The 20,031-nt window shown below is 46.5% G+C and overlaps 1 protein-coding gene across 1 annotated transcript in view; it reads right to left on the bottom strand.

Annotated features, from left to right (window-relative positions):
- Nucleotides 1-19,487, bottom strand: part of LOC146868762 (protein crumbs homolog 2-like) — a 363,043-nt gene extending 343,556 nt beyond the window's left edge. Inside the window, exon 1 of the mRNA XM_085613737.1 lies at nucleotides 19,262-19,487. Within this exon, the coding sequence (XP_085469863.1) occupies nucleotides 19,262-19,334 (73 nt within the window). The 5' untranslated portion in view covers nucleotides 19,335-19,487. The remainder of the gene's footprint in view (nucleotides 1-19,261) is intronic.
- Between the last annotated feature and the right edge of the window lie 544 nt (nucleotides 19,488-20,031).

Raw genomic sequence — 20,031 nt, 5'->3', positions numbered from 1 at the left:
CAAGCTAAAAGAATGCTTGACCCTTTGCCCTGACCTACTTACACATGTTCTGATCACCACTTGATAAAATTTACTATTAATATTCTCACTAGGATTAAAATTCCTACTTTTGACAGTGGAGCAGCCAGGAGCTGGAATACTGATAACAAGAACAAGTTTATCGAGGCACTGACTAACAGAGTGCCGCGGGCCCAATCATCAATCAACAATAGTGAGAAAGACTTATCGGCCTGTCTGCTTACAGCCAGCAATAAACATGCCCCTTTTAAAAGAGTACCCCGAGCCCGACGTCACGAAGCTCAGAGATGGTTTTCCTCTGATCTGAAGACATTAAAACTAGCCCTGCGACAAACCGAAAGTAAGTGGAAAAATGGATATTTACTTGAAGACAAAGAGACTTATTTGGCCGCATTAAGAAATTACAAAAAAGCTATCCAGACCTCAAAGATTGCTTACTTCTCCTCTAAAATTACAACTTCCACAAATCGGACTAAAGATACTTTTTCAATAGTGAACGAATTATCCAACCCCGACAGAGTGACATTAAAACCTACGCCCTCTCAGCCGCTATGTGACGCCCTAAATACATTTTTTATTGATAAAATAAAAGTCATCAAGGACAGCATTCCCACATGTCAGAGTCCGGTACGTGTAATGGCACCTATGAATCCATACTCCTTGAACCAGTTCCCAGCAATAAGGGATATTGCCCTCCTGGACTTGTTGACAAAAGTCAAATCAGGCTGCCCTAGAGCCTGTTGTCCCCCTTGGATCCTCAGAGAGGTGTTTTCCACCCTCCCTGTCCAGCTTTATTTCTCCTGAATGAATCACTGTCCCAGGGCTGTGTCCCTGACACCTTTAAGGAGGCTATTATCATCCCCCTTTTGAAAAAGCCAGGGGCAGATCCCGAAGTACTGTCTAACTACCGTCCGATATCTTTGCTGCCTTACTTGGCCAAGGTACTTGAAGCCCATGTGGCTAGATGTTTATCCTCCTTTTTGGAACAGTCCGTATGGCTGGACCCCCATCAAGCACGCTTCCGGCCAGCTCATTCCATGGAGTCAGTTGTTCTTCTGATGGTACTGGATACCCTGCGGGGGGAGATGGACAGGGGTCTTTCACAGGCCCTGGTACTTCTGGATCTCTCTGCAGTGTTCGACACGGTCGACCATAATATATTGGTCGACCGTGTCGAGGGAGCAGGAATTCAGGGCTCAGCTCTTAAATGGATTCGCTCCATCTTGGGAATCCAATCTCAAGCAGTCCGTCTAGGCCAGATCACAACCCCCATGGCGAATACTACTTGTGGTGTGCCACAGGGGTCTTCATTTTCCCCCCATTTGTTCAACCTTTATCTTTTTTTTTTGATTCATGATCCTAAAGAAAAGAAAGTTCGCACTTTTAAGTATGTGGATGATTTCCAACTTGTGTTTCCTATCAGTAACACCCAAGAATCCATCCTCGAATTTCAGGCTACGATGCTGTTCATCCGTGATTGGATGAACAGCAATCACCTGACGTTAAATCCAGATAAGACGGAGGTGATTCTAATAGGGGGCTCTATGAATCCCTGTAGTACTCTTTTTTTGCCTGGACAGCCTCCTAAGCCCTCGGCCTCTACCAAAACATTTGGGGTCATTATTAACAGCGACCTTACAATGAAGACCCAAATTGGCGCTGTGGTTTCTACGTGTTTTTTCCAGATGAGGAAAATACAGAAAATCAGCAGGTTCCTCACACAGGAAGGCAAGATACAGGGGGTTTTAGCTATGGTGATTTCGCACATAGATTATGACAACTCTCTATATTTCGGCATTCCAGCTAAACTCACCCACCGACTGCAACTGGTACAGAATCAGGCAGCAAGATTGATTTTACAGGAAAACAGGCGCCAACACATCACCCCTCTTCTGAGGAAGTTACACTGGCTCCCTATAACGCAGAGATGCGCCTTCAAGGTGGGATGTATCATCTTTAAATCTCTGAATGATAGAAGCCCCAAATTTGTTGACAGGATTATCAAAAGATACATCCCTACTCGCAATTTGCGATCGGCCCATTTACAATTCCTGGCCTCTCCATCATTCAGGCTGAAGCGTACTGGTGGAACCAGGTTTGCTGTGTTAGGCCCCAGATATTGGAATTCCCTGCCCTTAGAAATTAGATCCTGTATGGATTTCATGAGATTTAGGAAACTCTTAAAGACATGGCTGTTTAGACAGGCATACGAGTAATGTTCAGGATAACGGCATCTCTAGAGCAGTGCCATGAAACCAACCTGGTGTACGTACGCTTTATAAATGATATATAACATAACATAATATAACATAACCTATTTAGGGTCACCAGACACACCCACTGCAGCTTCCTGACCAACGTCTGATGTATGCCGATTTTTTGGGGGCAAATACCCACTGTAGATGAGCCTGCATGTGGGGTCAGAACTGCCCTCCTCACTTCCACTCCCTGCTAGCTAAAAAAAAAGGGAATTTTTCGACCCCGCTTGCTTGTGCTGGTTGCGCTTTTGCATGTGAGCGATATTGTGTACATCAAACAGCTGCAGCCCACCCATTGCATAATATTTGTTGGCTTCACTGTCACTCTTATTTGCTGCCTTCTAATGTGGTAGCATGTGCTGACTTCGCTTCCTCTTTCAGCTGAAGCATGGACCAAGTACTGACTACTTTTCAGCTCGATTGCTGTCTGTCCACTGTTCACGCTGTCATTGAGGCACTACTTTTATATCTTCTTCTTCCTTGTTGAACATTTTAACATTTGTAGATATATTTTACTATGCCGCAAACTTTAAAGAATCAATTTTCTCCTGTGAAATCGAAGTTTATTGTGGCATGAGATGTGATCTGCTTTTATTGTGACAACAGATGACATGTAAATAGGCGCAATTGCTTTCTATTTGTAATAGGATTTTTTTGTCAAATGTCTTTTTTTTCTTTTTCACACATGGGGAGATTAACTGATTAACTCAGAATCACGGGTTTTGCGCCGAGACCTAACAAGCATGGCAAACCCTAACGGTCTCTTTTTTTAGACTATTGGCTCTGCCATTGCCTTTTGTTCGGGCTGTACAGTTTGGGCCCTGACGACTTTGGCAGTGATTGGTAGCCATGTTGCATAGTAGCATGGGTGCTGTGCAGCACAGCTAAACAATATTTTTTTAAGGGATTATGATGCATCTGGCACCATTGCAGTTTAAAAAGAAACAAAACTTGGCTGCATCATAGCTATTTTTTTTAATTCGTTTTAGCAATTCTGCAAAGCATCGGTGATGCTATACAACATGGCTAAAAAATATTGCCAAAGTCCTTAGCTCTTATAGGCTGGACCTATTGGCTTTGCTAATGCTTGTTATTTATTGTTCACTCCCATGCCTCTGAGCCTGCTTCTAACTTTGCTTAGTCTCGTTTGGCTCCACCATGCAGCAATTACCTCCCCGAGTATAGCTGTGAGAATCACTGTGCCCTCTACTTTTGTGCACACTATAGTCGTGAGTTTGTGAATAAAGTACTTTTCCTTTTTCATGTCAAAGCACTACGTAGCCTATAATTTATTAACTGTTCTTGCATGCTTTACTGATTTTTTAGTAACTATTCTCCAACACTTCCCTCTAACCCCATACCAAACCCAGAGACAACTTAAGGATTTTGGGGGTATCTGGACCCAATGTTTTGGGAGCCCCCGTTCGGAACTGCTTTGAATTTATGATCCATTTTCACCTCTTTTATGCCCTCTTAGGCCAAGTCACTGACAGTGCACATGCACACTCATCCAAATGATATATTTTTTTTTTACATCTAATAATCAGGCATAATGACGCGTTTTCAATATTGTAACACAGCAGCAGCTCACTAATATTACTGAAAATACCCGCTGTGACACCCTTCCATTTCTCGTATGTGAGGTCCTGTTTTGATCTGAAATAAACTTTTTTAATAGATGTTACATAAAACATAAGCACAACATTTCTCAGTAAAATGTTTGTGATAGACTCAATCAATCAAGAAAGCTTTATTCGATTGCAAGCAAACAATCATAAAAGCACAACAGCAGCATTTCATACATGTTAAAATTCATATAGCATACATTTAGACAAACTGATAAACACATTATTAAACTACACAAGCTTTCCTGAAATTTAAGAGAAAAACGTTTAAAGTAGAAACAGTTGTTTTCTTAGACACAGAACTTTTAAACTTAAAACGTCTCTGACCAAACCCCCCTCGACGAGTAGCCCTCTGACTGGTTTTATCCACTTTGCTGCCCTGAGGGTCAATGCTCAAGAGGTGTGCTTGGATGCTCAGTTTTGAGTTCAACAGTAAGGTAAAGGCCCAGAACACCAGATTTAAAAGGCTGTTGAAGGTACAATTTGAACCCAGTAACCTCGGATTTCCCTGGTACTCCTGAAAAAGTTCTCATACTTAACTTTGACATCTACATAGCGCATCTTTTATTGGTGACAAAGCATTTCGGGGCATATCAGCAACAACCGGCGATAATTATCGCTAAGCGCACTTAGCGCTAGGATAGTTATCGCCGGCTAGCGTGGATTTTTATCGTTGAGATAGCGTGCTATTAGCAACGCTTATCTCAAAAGTGATAAAAATCCTAGCGCTAACTGCCAAACGTGAGATTATCGCTGGAAACCCAACGATAATCTCACGAAATGTGGCGTTAGCTTGCTGATAGGGACTCAAAAAACTTAGCCATGATATCCACCTTCCATAGGATATCATGGCCAAGTCAGTCCTGAAGCAGGCGTAAGGAATGTAGCGATAACAGGGGTTATCGCTACTTTTCCTGCCGCTATGCTTCATAGCATGGGGCTTGATGATAGGAGAAATGTCGCTTAGCGACATTTCTCCTGTCATGTGAGGTCAGGAACGCCCACTTTACATCTCATTAGAGATGCAATGCTGGGCGTCAGGCATCCCAACGCTAATGCAAGGTTTTACGCGTTAGCGTGACCTTGCTAATAAGGCGATAAAATTATCGCCGCTTTTCGGCCGAAGACGGCCGCAAAAGCAGCGATAAGTTTTTTATCGCCTGCTTGATGATATGCCCCTTCGATCGTATTTTGTGTACAATATTTAAATCATATTTCATATTGGAATGGTAGCCAGTAAGACTTTGGGAGATGTGATCACGCTTCGGTGTGCCCATGGCAGCCCGTGTTTACAAAATGCATATTATTTGCATTTTAGTATATTTTTGTGGGTAGTGCCAATGATGTGCCACAGGAGCCAACCGTGAGCTGATACTGGCTAGGCCGAAGCAAATACATGAAGTGACACAGCATGGACGCTGTGGACCCTAAAGAAGGAAAGAAAAGATGGGGACCCATGACCCATTGAACAGTTATAATCTGGGTGAGCGCATCTACCTTGGAGCAGTTGCTTTGGTAAGTTTGTCACACAACTGGGCGTCAGTGTAGCCACTGCATCAATTATAGCCTTAACCTAGTGCTGTGTGGACTGAAGTTAGCAATAGGAGCTACACAAACTCACTTGTGAACTCACAAGCAGTCCGATTGGGTATATATATAGAGTCTTCACTGTAGCAATTTAGGGGCATATTAACAACGAGGCGATACAAAATTATCGCCGCTTTTGCGGCTGTTTTCGGCCGAAAAGCGGCGATAATTTTATCGCATTATTTACAAGGACACGCTATCGCGTGTTTCCTTGAATCAGCTCCTGTTTAGTTCACGCCTCACTTTGCATCTCTAATGAGATGCAAAGTAGGCGTTCCCTGCAAAAACTAAGGGAAAATGATCTCTAACTGCCCTACTCCGTATTTACAATACGGCCCAGGACACCCTTAGCGATGTAAAATACAGCGTTAACCACTGTTATCGCCGGTATTTTACGTCTGCTAATTTTCATGACTACCCTATCTATGACATGGGAGGTGGATTCAGTGGCTGAATCCACATCTCCCTATCATCAAGGTTTCTTCTATCGCTGTGGGAATATCGCTGGTTTACCAGCGATATTCCCGCATAACGCCACTTGGGATGTAAAATTTATCGCCCTGGAGTAACGCGTTGTTAATAACGCGTTATCCAGGCGATAAATTACAGCGATGGGCAGCGATAAATATAAAAGCGCTAAGCGCGCTTTGCGATATTTATCGCCGTCTGTGCTGATATGCCCCTTAATTAGTTGATGTTAATTAACAGTTTATAGAACATGCTTTTGTGGTATAAAAAACAAAAGTTTTTTTTTTGTTTATTTATAAAGCACATCCAGATTATCTCCTATACATAGTTTCAAAGCGAAAACAATAATTCAGTAACAATATACAAAAAAAATCGGGAAAGACATTTAGAACTAGAAAAAAGGGTAACTAATAAACAAAAAGTCTACATTTAGACACAAAGTACACATTCACAAAAGATTTGAAGCCCAACCAGGAAGTAATAACTCGCAGGTACTTGGTCAAGTCACTGTAAATTTTCCAAAGTTCTCACCCGGTTTGTTTGTGATTTCGGTTATTTTTTCAATCATTCTCCTTCAACCCTTCAACTCGAATTCTCCCCCCAACTGCCACCCCCGTCTACCCCGCCCCAGCCTGCTTACGAAGAGTTTCAGCTAACTCGGCTGCTGCATTCCTCTGCATCACGGTGGCCATGGTTACTGGTAACAAAAGGATGCCTGCTGGCTGCCTCCCTTCCATCCACCACCCCAACCAGTTCCAAGTGGCTCCCTGCACCAGCAGACACCGCGAAGAGGGAAAGTGCAGCTCCCGGAAGGATGATTCATGGGAAAATAATTCGAAATTACTCCACAAAATGGAGAAGCCACATCGACTCATAGACTTGTTGACGGCAATGAGCCCTAGAGAGTAAGACTAAGGTCTCTGTAGCCTCCGGTTTCAAGCATTGGTGAACCAAGACCTCTTTTCCACACACTTACACGCACTGGTGAACCAAGGCCTCGCTTTTACCCATGTACAAACATTAGTGAACCAAGGTCTCACTTTCCCCTAAGCACAAACATTAGTGTACCGAGGTCTCTCTTCTACCCAGTTACAAGCATTGTGAACTAAGGCCTCTCTTCCACCCAGTTACAAGCATTGTGAACTAAGGTCTCTCTCTCACCAAGTTACAAGCACTAGCGAACCAAGGCTTTTCTTCCACCCATTTCCAAACACTGGTGAACCAAGGCCTCTCTTTCACCCAGTTACAAACATTGGTGAACCAAATCCTCCAGTTACAAGCACTAGTGAACCAAGGATTCAAGCATTGGGGAATTCATTTCTCTCTTCCCCCCATTTGAAGGCACTGGTGAACCAAGGACTCTCTTCCACCAAGTTACAAGCACTAGAGAACCAAGACTTTTCTTCCACCCATTTCCAAACACTGGTGAACCAAGGCCTCTCTTTCACCCAGTTACAAATATTGGTGAACCAAATCCTCTCTTCCACCCAGGTATATGAATTGTGATCCAAGACCTCTCTTTCACCCAGTTACAAGCACAAGTGAACCAAGGATTCAAGCATTGGGGAATTAATTCCTCTCTTCCCCCCATTTGAAGGCACTGGTGAATCAAGGCCTCTCTTCCACCAAGTTACAAGCACTGGTGAACCAAGGCCTCTTTTTCATCCAGTTAAAAACGCTTGTGAGCCAAGGCCTCTCGCTCACCAAGTTACAAGCACTAGAGAACCAAGACTTTTCTTCCACCCATTTCCAAACACTGGTGAACCAGGGCCTCTTTTTCACCCAGTTACAAACATTGGTGAACCAAATCCTCTCCCCCGCCCCACCCCCATGTGAAACACAAGTGTACTAAGAACCTTCTTCCACTCAGTTGCAAGTGCTGGTGTGCCAAGGCCTCCCTTCCACCCAGTTACAAGCTCTGGTGAACCACGGCCTCTCTTCCGCCCAGTTACAAGCATTGGAGAATCAATGTCCTTCTTCCATCCACGTTCAAGTTCTTGCTCTCCATGCCTGCTTCGCCAACATTCAGGGCACCAGAATGTCTATTATTGGTGATGTCTATGCACACCCTGAGAGTATTGTAGCGCCATTCGCTGGATGGCTCATTTAAATTCTGTGCCAAGAAACCCACTGACCCTCTCTACTCTGTGCTAGCTTTGCCACCCACTGGCAGTGCCAAGGTTCCTTCCGAGAATTCTCTGGGGATGTACCCATGCTGTCCTAGAGACCCAGCTGTATCAAAGGTCAAATAGCAACAAAGGGAGTAAATCTGGGGTTTGCGGTATTCTCGTATCCCAGGCATATATCATTGGAGGGAAGTGACACCCTCAGTACCGCCGAACACCTGCACTTACAGATCCACACCGACCCCAACACCACCCTCAGAGAAACCCTCATCTACAGACCCCCCGGACCCTGACCACAGTTCAGCGACTCCATCGACGACTTCGTCAGCACACACGCCCTCGCCTCCACGAACTACATCCTCCTCGGGGACCTGAACTTCCACGTCGAGAACAACAACGACACCAACTCCACCACCCTGATTGACAACCTCGACAACCTTGGACTCCGACAACTCATCACAACGCCCACCCACTCTGCCGGCCACACGCTTGACCCCATCTTCTCCGCAAGCCCCCACGTCCCCTTCAACCACACCACCGAACTCCACTGGACTGACCATCGCTGTATCCACTTCACCTTTCGGAAACCCACCACGCACCACCGCACCCAACAGATGCCTCGCCGCTGCTGGAGCAAAGTCACCGAAGACCAGCTAAACACCACTCTCACCCAGAGCCCACCCGCTGACCCCAGCGAGCCCGACTCCGCCACCCGCAACCTCAGACAGTGGATCGACGTCTGCGCCAACACCCTCACCCCGTTCAAGAAACCCTCCTACAGCCACACCAGCAAGAAAGCCAGCTGGTTCACTGAAGACCTCCAGACCTCCAAGCAAACCTGCCGAAAGCTAGAGAAGAACTGGCACCAAGAACGAACACCAGACAGCTAAACAGCCCACAAGGACGCCACCCGCAGACTCCATCACCTCATCAGATCTGCCAAAAGGGCCTCCTTCAAAGACCGCCTAGACAACAACGCACATAACAGCAAAGAGCTCTTCAACATCGTGAAGGAACTCTCCAACCCCAGCTCCAACACCAACGACATCTCACCCTCGCAAGACCTGTGCGACTCGCTGGCCACCTTCTTCCATCGCAAGATCGCAGACATCCATGACAGCTTCAACGCCACGACCGCCCGACAACCACTGGGACCTCCGCCCCCACGACCACCATCCGCACCAACCGCCTGCTTTCCTGGACCAACATAAACAACGATGACACCATCAAGATCATGAACACCGTCCACTCCGGTTCTCCATCAGACCCATGGCCGCACCACATCTTCAACAAAGCCAGCACCACCATCGCCCCCATCTCCGGAAAGCCATCAACATTTCCTTCGAGACAGCAACCTTCCCGGAGAGCTGTAAGCACGCTGAGATCAACGCCTTACTCAAGAAACCCAAGGCGGACCCCAATGATCTCAAGAACTTCCGGCCCATCTCTCTGCTCCCGTTCCCGGCGAAGGTCATCGAGAAGACCGTTAACAAACAACTGACCCGCTACCTAGAGGAAAACAGCATCACTGGACCCGTCCCAGTCCGGGTTCCTCAGCAACCACAGCACCGAAACCGCCCACATCGCCGCCACCGATGACATCAAGACCCTGCTAGACAACGCAGAAATCGCAGCCCTCATCCTCCTGGACCTGTCAGCTGCCTTCGACACGGTCTGCCACCGCACACTACGTACACGCCTCCACGACGCAGGGATCCAAGAGAAGGCCCTGGACTGGACCACCTCCTTCCTCTCCGGCAGAACACAGAGCGTCCGCCTCCCCCCCTTCCCCTCTGAAGTCATCAAGATCACCTGCGGCGTTCCCCAGGGCTCATCCCTCAGCCCAACGCTGTTTAACGTCTACATTGCACCGCTCGCCCACGTGGCCCGACTGCACGACCTCAACATCTTCTCCTACTCACCTTCTACACCCCCACCTGCCAGCTCTGCTCCGTTAACCTCGCCCTCGCCACAGTCCCCCGCATCCGAAGAGCGACCTCCGGCGGCAGATCGTTCTCCCACTTTGCCGCCAAGACCTGGAACACCCTCCCCATCCACCTACGGCAGACCCAATACCTACTGACCTTACAAGACTCCTCAAGACCTGGCTTTTCGAGCAGTAGCAGCACTCCCCACTCCCCCAGCGCCTTGAGACCCTCACTGGTGAGTAGTGCGCTTTATAAATGCTATGATTGATTGATTGATTGATTGAAGTGGTTCCTGGGGGATTCAATGGGGCACTGAAGACCTGTCTGTGATCACGAGCTTCTCCTTGTTTTATGTGCTCAGCTTGGGGTTGTTACTAGTAAGCGCACTGAAGTGGACCTGGCAGCATGCAGCACAACATACAAACTGTATACTTCACTCTACCTCACAGCACCGCCACAGTGACGCCACTAGGAACCGGAAGGGGTGGGGTATGGGGGGCAGGGAGTTGCCTTTCCAGCAGGACACGTTCCCATAACAACAAGGAAGAAATGGCAACCCTCCTTGGAACTGGCATCAGCACTTGAAATAAGTGACACATTGGCAACGAGTGAGGCCTCTGTCTGGACCTACAGTGAAGCAGAGGGTGATGCCAGCTGCAGCCCCCAGATAAACCAAGTCCCCCTTTTCCACCCCTGAGGTTTTCATATGAAAGACCACACTGCCCCTAGCTTCGCTCTATGAATTGTACCAGTCCCTATGTTTGTGGCGGGGCAGTGAAAATAAATGTGCTCGAATAGCACCTTATTTAAAGCATCTGATTAGTAAACATACATTCACACATGTATTACTGCAGTGTAGAGGTCACATTTGATGACTTTATTACGTCACCACAGAACAATATTGACACTGGACAAACACTTTTTATTTCCTCCCTAATCCTTTCTAAACCCTTTCTTTATTCGGGTAACCAACTCTGCTAATAGTTGCAAGACCTCTTCGGTGTGACCTCACAATACAGCACATATTTAACCCCTGGCATAACACACATGAAAAAATGCAATGGAATAAACGAAATATGCAGATGTACAGGGAATAATGTGCTCCAAAATAATATTGTTGGGGGGATCTTGATGCAGTCGAAGCTTTGCCACTCATGAGTATTGGCTCCTCCCACACCCAAAAAGGGTAATAAATAGCATACTGTACTGTGTCCTTCTAGGAGATAGATATGTATTTATTTATTAGTGTATTTATTTATTTTTGGGGACAGCACTTAAATGCCCTCGTCAAACTTTCAGACAGAGCCAGAGAAAGTAAAACATAAAAGGGGGAAAGAAGAGGAAAAGAAAGAAGGAAAAACAATAACAAAGAGAGAAAGCAGGGATGAAAAGAACCTGAAAGAGTGGGATGGAGGGGCTGGGGGTGTCTGGTGGTGGTTGAAAGAGGCACGAGTTAGAATCAAAGCTACGTAGCCTGGCATTTGGCACCTCGTCATTAGTTAACGCCGCACCTGTGCTTCTGAAGACAACTTAAGGCCCTGGAACGAATTATTTTACAAAAAAAGCACTGCCAGCAGAGGGGCAACTTCAGAGTAAGGGCTCATGAGATGAAGTCCAGCTGTGGAGCATGAGGAATAACAGAGAGAGAGAAAAGTAATTTATGTCGTATTGTTTTTTTCTATAGCGCTTTATCCCTTCTCTACTCAGCTTTAAAGCACTGAGTGGGAAAAGAAGACATAAGGCAGAGAAGGACATGAGAGGGCAGCAGGCACTAGCCATAGGGCGAGTGTACAACATATGGGAGGTGGGTGGGTGCTATTATGTACAGGCAGGGCTTTAAGTGGGCCGGGTCTCACCGGTGCTGAGCACCGGCAGTTTTTTTTAAGGGGGCCTCGAAACGGGTCTCAATCGAGCTCTGTTTTGTGCCCTGGCACAGGCGGTCCATTTTTTTCCGGACTGCAGTGACTGCAGGCACATGATGTGCCCTGCTCACACACACTGCTCACTTCTCACTAGTGGAGAAGTTACAGCATGACTCATGCCAGGTGAGCCTTGTAGGGGGGAGGGAAATCCTTGAAAGAGTCATTTTCTCTCTGGATTTCACTTCTGTTTTTGAAACTCAGGAGCAGCAACATCGTCGTGGTGTCATCAGGGCTTTAAGTGGAAGCTTTTTAAAGATTATATACAAGCCATCATAGTTGCTGCTTATTTATCTCATGCAACTAACAACCATTGACAAAGCCAGTTTGTTGTAGGTATGATGTTACTTGTATCATATATCTAAATGCAATGACAGAAACACCAATGTACAAGTCGGGCGGCACATTATGCTAAACACAGATTTTTAGTTTACTTGTTTTTAAGCCACGCCCTTGATTACATTGGCCACGCCCCTTTGAGAGTCCCTCCCCACCCCCCAGTTTTTTCATCGCACTTAAAGCACTGTGTACAGGTGAGTAATTATGCAGCGCTTAAACGCCCTACTGTTGTGTCAAAGCACTACAGAGGGGCAGACAGTAAATGGGTGTTGAGGGTGAGGATGGGAGGGAGAGCCACCGGTGACAAATAAAAGGCGAATGAGTAAGTCCGGGAGTAAGAGACAGGGACATTTTAAGGATTTTGGGGGCCCTGGGCCAAGCATATTTTGGGGGCCCCTGTTAGGAACAGTTTTGAATTCATGATCCAATTTCAGCTTTTTCATGCCCTCTTTGGCTGGGTTATTGAAAATGCACATGCGCACTCGTCCAAATTCTAATGCTATTTACATGTAATATTCAGGGATAGTTATGTGCATGGGCGTAGGAAGTGTGGGGGACGCGGGGATATATCCCCCCCAGATTTTGGAGTGGGGGGACACGGGGACAAGGGTGGGGGGGACGAGGGGACAAAGGAATTTCCCCTCTCCCTTCTGTTATCGCAGGGCCATTAGCACGCGAAATCGCTACCTAATGGCCCTGCACTTGACCTGCCTGGAGTCAGAGGCCACCCGCCCTCTGCCTTTTGTTATGCTGCAGGAAGGTTCAGCCGTTCTGGGAAGGGCAGAGAACGGAGAAAAAACTAAACGCTGTCTCTTTCCCTTCATGGCAAGGACCGTGTCCACTACTCCTGATCTGCCTCTGGCGGCTGCCCTCCTCTCTTTATTCCTCCATCTCTTTCTGTCTCTGTCTCGCTCCTGCTTACGCGCTGATTTCAAGAGGCAGCTCTTAAGGCACTCTCTCTTGCCTCTCCTTTTCTTTATTTGTTCCCCTGTGAAATTGATCCAAAAAAGGCTGAACACTTTGGCTGTAAATGTCCTCATTTTCTGACCGTTTTCTATTGAAAAGAAACACCTCGGAATGGAGAGAAAAAATAGTTAAATACCTAAATAAAGCAATACAGAGTGGACAGCAGACAGGCCAGACTGTTATTTACACCCACCCACATTAGCGCCACTTTACAGAGTTTGCCAGTGAAAGCGCTACTTTCTTTTTTATCTTCTTTCCTTGAACAACATTGTTTTCCCAGGGTGGGTAAGTGCGCCATTCCTAAAGGGACTGCAATACCTGGTTGATGGGTAGAGTGGAAACGTTTAATATGATCGTTTTCAACTTTTTAATTATTTTAGCTTATAAAATGCGGCTCTGTGTTTGGGGATGTGGTCTTTTTTAAACCAAACTGCATACATTTTGAAAGGATATAAGCAATGGACATTGAAAGGGGTCCCTTCCTGGTCCTGTAGCCATGTCTTGAACTTTTCAGGCAAAATCACTTACTGATTTCTGAATAATGAGTTTAAAACCGTTAAGGTAACCATGTTTTTTTCTGATTACAGTTCACATGCTTTGCTTATTCTTGCATTCCCTATGAGTGTTTGCTTTTTCCAGGGTGTTATTCATTTTTTTTCAGGCAGCATTTTACTGTTGTCTAGTGCATAATTTGAATTTAGTCGCAGCACAATTGAGTTGTGCTGAAGGCAGTGCGAGTTTCTCTCAGTGGGGCAGTATGTTGTTCAGTGTGGGAGAGAATGTGGCACTCTGGCCAGAGCTGCTGAATTTGGAACTGGAGAACCATCTTCAGACCTTCATGACCAGTTTACCATACCACACTCCTGACAGAGCTTATTCTGATGCTACACCTTAGAAGGCCCGATAGACCTTAGAAGCCCAGGTGTCTTAGCACCCGCAGGTGGACCTGTCCACCACTATCCATACTGCAGTTCACTTCCAGTCTTACGGGCAGGCATATGAAGAAGCACACTCTAGATCGACAGTGAATCTGTCACTGAGGTCACAAGACCCTTGAGGCCAGTCCACCTCACCCATTGGTACCTCCATTGGCCTTTTTCCAGCACTAGCAGTGCAACTTGCCAGGGGTTGGCAATGTAGGATTTGCATGCACACCAAACTTAGGGGGGGATTATAATGGCAGTGGGACCGCCACGTCACCCCGTCAGTGGCGGTCCCACCACCATTGGTGACTGCATCACAGCCCGCAATATTACAATGGCGGGTGGTTACCTGGCGGTCGGAAAGACCAACCACCACGCACCCAACGGGCTTCTTGAGCCCACCGGTGTGGTGGAGGGGATTGTGGTTCCTACAATGCTGGTGGTGCCTACCATGCACCGCAGCAGGGATTACGATGTCCCTTACCCGCCAGCGTATCAATGGCGGTTCACCTGCCATGGAAATGCTGGCGAAAGGGACATTGGGGGCCCGTAGCAGGCCCCTTTACCCCTGGCCCTCAGACATGGGTCCTGGGGGGCATCTATGATGCCCCACAACATATCACTGCACCATGTGGCAGGCACCGATATATTTAACATGTTCCTTTTTTTTTTTACTTTGCGGCGGATGATGCAGCCAGCAGCACCTGCTGCAATGTAAAAGATAGGCACTGCGAACACCGTAGTGGCAGTCACATTGTAATGCCTATCGTGGGGCCTCCACCTGGAAGGCCAGCGGTCCCATTCCCCGATTCGATGGCGGTGGTACTGAAGTCCGCCTGCCATCGTAGTCAGCCCCTAAGTTTGCATTTTATGAATATGATTCAGCGGGAAATAAATTGATGTTTGCAATTTAATTGACTTTGGTTGGCCTCTTATCTATGAGATTTCCCTGTTGAATGTGCCTTTACATTATACATTTTTGGTTGTATGAATTGATTGCATACTACACTCTCCTACAGGTATTAATTTGAGTGTCATTAGGAGTGTCTGGGACCAATTGTTTTCTTAGGAATTGTTTTCTTTACTAACCTTTGCAAAAGGGCCCTAAACTTCACAGCAACACAAGTCACATTTATTTTAGTAATTTGGGATCTGTTTGAGCTACAAAATTGTTTTGGAGGAAATCGTTAGATTATGCAGCAGATGATGTATTATGTGGCAAATATGATACAGCCATAGTTAAGTGGAAAACATTTTTCCACTTAATTTTGCCCCAACATTGTAGTTGATCAATTCGTAAGTTCCCCAAACCCAAAAGTCGAGTTTGGGCACAATTTGCATTTTAAAAGCAGCCCTATAACACAGGGCTACTTTTAAACTGACCTCAGGCTTCAGCAGTGCACACGTGCAAGCGCAGAAAGGGCTGCTGGCCTCTAAACTGCCATGCCCTATTATATTCTAGGGACTTAAAAGTGGTTCTAATCCCCCTGCCCTATTATGTACTAGGGCCTTATAGGAGAGGTCATGCCAATCATAGGGGTACCCTAACCCATAGTGCACCCTAGTGTATGTAGGTGTTTTCACTGTATTTTTAAGTGCCTCTTTCAGAATAGCACTGGCTGTTTAGGCAGAGGCCAGGGTCAGTCAGTCAGGTACCACCAGTACCAGTCAGCAAAAAGTTGGGGAGTGCCCAGGGCGGCTTTGCAACACTAGAGAAACACAAACTCAGAATGTAAAACATAACACCATGGTTGGGGGGTTCTCTTCAATAATCAGAATTGATTTCTATCCTAATGAACCCATTTTCCAACATTAGGATAGGGAAAGACTGGGGAAAAATCACAACGTTCTAATCTATACAGTGAAGTTTTTATGCAGCTCTTTGATGACGGTTATTAGCTCACTGTTCAATGTTAGGATTTTAACTTATAAACTTCAAATACCAAAAGAATATCTCAGACAAAAGCAGTAACTCACTGACCTATTGAATTAAAACTTTCACTAGACAAGCCTTCGATCTCTCTCAAAAAAAGAACATTAATCACCAAAGTTATCTTCACATTTTTATTGTTGCCTGAAAATTGCTGGAGACCAGGAATGCAGCAGCAGGTACTTTTCAAACCCTAATGCACTTGCAAACACGACACCCCCACCCTAAGTCAGCGGCCTTTGTTTGCTTTGTGCATTAAGATGCAAGATTCATATATATGTTTTTTTTAAACATTTGGTCTCATTACTGTATGAATGTAAATAACAATAAAGCATACATGCAAACTGTGACTACATGCCCGCTTTTCTCAATATTTCACTCCGAAAGTATGCGATTGTATTTGTTTAACGGGCGGTGATTTGTATAGGGTCACTGGAAAGTGCACAAGGTTGTCCCTGTCCCCCCCAGAATTTTAGTGTCTCCTACGCCCCTGGTGAGGTGTGTTTTCAATATTGTAACGTAGCAGCTGCTCACTAATATTACTGCAAATAATCTCTGTGACACTCTCCCATTTCTCATATGTGTGGTTCTGATTTGATTTTATAACTTGTTTATGGCTGTTGCATGTCACATAAACACAACTTTTCTCTACAAAATGTCTATAATAGACACTCACATATCAATCACATGGAAAATAAAGCAAAGGAAAACGGTATTTGAAATAATCTGTGTAAGAGTTATTCAAGGTCATCAGGGCAAGACTGCAGAACAGAGCTGGGTCTGTCAGGGGGCCCCCTGAAGGTCTGGGGCCCTGGGCCAGAGCCCACTTTGCCCCTGCCTTAAAACGTCTCTGGTAAGAGATGCTTTGGGAATATAGGCATGAAATGACATAATACAGCAATATTTTAATTAAAGATGAGGGCGGCTCCTTTAAAAGAGGAGAACTGGCCAGTATGGCTAGGGTCACGGGGTGACAGGGTGCTGCCCCCCCCCACACACACACGAGTCATCTTTAAACTCTCCCCTACAGTGTGATTACAAAGGCTGCGCTGGAGCCTAGGCAGAGCTCTGGGGTACACGAAGAGGGATGCACAGACGGATGGGTCCTTATCTGGCCTCATTAGGCGTGTTTACACGTTTCCCCCCAGATGATAAGCTTCAGCGTGACACTGTTGACTCACAACACCTGCTCGGCTGACCACGCCGATGCCAGCACACAGGGTACCACGTCACCATAAAATGCCCAACACACGGTATGACAGAAACACTCCACTTCCGGGGGCTGAAACTCACGGGTTGGGACTCAGTGTTACATGTATACTCATGGCCTGTGAACGGTAACTTTTTGGCCATTGAGTACATTAACAAAATGAATGAGTACTTTGAGTACCCGAGCAGGCGACAATTCTGTTCATGCAAAAATCTCACTCAGGACCATGTCGAGTGTGACGAATTAATCTTGCATTGCATTCTGGTACTTGAAGAGTTTGTAGAATGTAGGAATTGGGGAACAGGGAATAAGGTCAAACCACCACTGGGATGGGGCAGCTCCGGGCCTCAGTGCCAAGGACACAGAATGTAATCACCTCAGGCTCCCCCCTACTCCGCAGGGCCCCTCTGGGTGCTCACCAACCTCATCTTCCATGTGGGCCGCAAGCCCTGGACGCTCACCCAGCAGCTTGGCCAGCCGATACTATTTCTGCACACTAGTCCCACTTTTCAGTCACAGAGGAGCCTTTTCTACTGTACACTCATAAACATAATTGTCGGTCATCCCTACAAATAAATATGCCTCGTAAGCCACAGCGCTCGGAAGCCTCAAACTATGGCATACAGCGCTATCTTCTCAGCAAATTACATAAAAGTTGTAACATTGTTTCTGGAGATGGGCTTTGTCCCGTGAGGGTAAGAGAGCTCTTGGGGCTGAGCAGCTGCTCCAGAGCTTTCAGTGTTACCAGGGCAACACATGTTCGAATGAGTCTCTCCTACTTTCATCTATGTGAACAGATAAAATGAGTACCACTAACAGATATTATCTACAGCTATTATTTAACCACCATGAGGCAGTTCCGTCTGCAGCACGCCACGTGGGCTTTGTTTAACATCGATTACATTGTTATTATGAAATGTACAGCACCTGCTTTTCTTAAACTCTGAAACACAAACCCGTTTTTGAGAATCCTTGTAATAGTGGCATTTGAGTACATGTACTTTCGGCAACAGTAACGCATACATAGTAACGCATACATTGTCTCTTCCCACAATGCTGTCTGGGGGCTCCGGTGACAGTCACGAGCCACTTGCTGTCACTTTGGGGAGAGTTCAGTTTAAGTGCCCCTCCCGCCCCCCGCAACCGAACCCGTGGGGAGAAGCGCCCCAATAAATCAGAGCAGCCCCTTCATTTAACTCGCTCAATACTGTGACGTCGAAAACAGTTCCCGTTCTCCCCAAAACGCTCGAATGCGCCCACGAGGCCCCTACACACTTTCATGCAGATAAATCACCGCAAAAGGGGTCGTAATCAGAGCTGGGATCGGAAGGCACATATTGTCAGACCTGCTGGAGCAAGCAGTATCGCAGTAGTGCCATCTTAGAACCGTTGGGGGCCTCGTGCAAGACATTTTGGGGGCACCTGTACGGAACAAATTTGAATTTTATAGACCATTTCCTGAAAATTACAAAAAAGTGCTTCGACGCCTTCTTTAGGGGTAGTAGGCGCTATATAAATGCAATTATCATAATTTATACCCGTGTGATGCCAAACAACACTAAATTATATGAAACTTTAACAGGGTAACAGAATAGTTGAAATATGTCATGACCTGGACCCCAAAGATTGCTAAAATTACACTGAGTAGAGAGACTAAGTGGGGTAGAGTTAGGGGGAGAGAGAGAGAGAGAGAGAGAGAACAGAATAGGCAGAGGTCGAACAAGAGAGAAAGTTCACTTTCACGGGGGGCCCTTTGGAAGGTGGGGGCCCTGGGCAATTGCCCACTTTACCCATGCCTTTAATCATCCCTGACTAGTAGACGGTGTAATATCACATGGACGGTGGACCTCATCGCTCAGAGAGTCCAATGCGTAATTAAACATTTCCAACCACTGCACCGCGCTCGGCATTGTGCGTACGTAATATGCGCATTACAAGCAAGAACAGCAGAGCCGAAAACGTACCCCAAACAAGCAGTGAAAGTGGGACGAAGAGAACGGCCCGGTGTCTGCGGGTAGAAACTCCCGGGCGATCCATGGAGCAGTCGGGGTCAAACAGTCCTTGAGGTTTCCAAGAAGATTCCGAGTCTGTGTGCGGAAAAATCCGGTTTCTGTGGCCCACTTTTCAGAAAGTTGCTTGGAAGTGGGAAGAAAAGGGGCTCCGAGGCGCTGCACTCGTTGTGGGCTCGCAAGCAGCACCCGGGCTGTGGACAGTCACTGTCCACTCCGAAAGTGCTCGTCCCACTTGAGGGGGCGGTAAACCGTGGCCTGGATCCCTGGAGTTCAGCGGACTGGAAGAGATGACGATGTATCGAGCGTTCAACCGGACGTGCAGAAGGCGCTCTCCAGGGCATGGGTGAAAGGAGCACAAGACAGCCTAGCTCACTGAAGCTGTGTTCCAGCACTGCAGGTTCAAGTCCGAAACTAATAACACCTGACTATAGTGCTTCAAAACACCAGACGTGCGTTATAAAGCGCTGTATACAAATCCGTTATTTTGTGCCAATCTAACTGGCATAAATTGATGAACACTTCACTGATCTTTATTATCCATATGAGCGGGTTTTACTGGCTCACAGCACACACAAGCAGACCGCTTTAAAAGTTTCTTCCCGCCTTCCTGCGTTTGCACTTTCTAGTAGTCTGTGTTAACAAAAGAAGTTGCCCCCAAGCTGCGCCCCATTGTTGGGCACGTCCGGTTCCCCTTAGTTTTTAATCCATCGCTGAACACCGGG

Source organism: Triturus cristatus, chromosome 1_2 (assembly GCF_964204655.1).
Source record: "Triturus cristatus chromosome 1_2, aTriCri1.1, whole genome shotgun sequence".
NCBI lineage: Eukaryota > Metazoa > Chordata > Amphibia > Caudata > Salamandridae > Triturus > Triturus cristatus.
The sequence above is the reverse complement of the archived record's forward strand: the minus strand, read 5'-3'. Positions and strand labels throughout refer to the sequence as shown.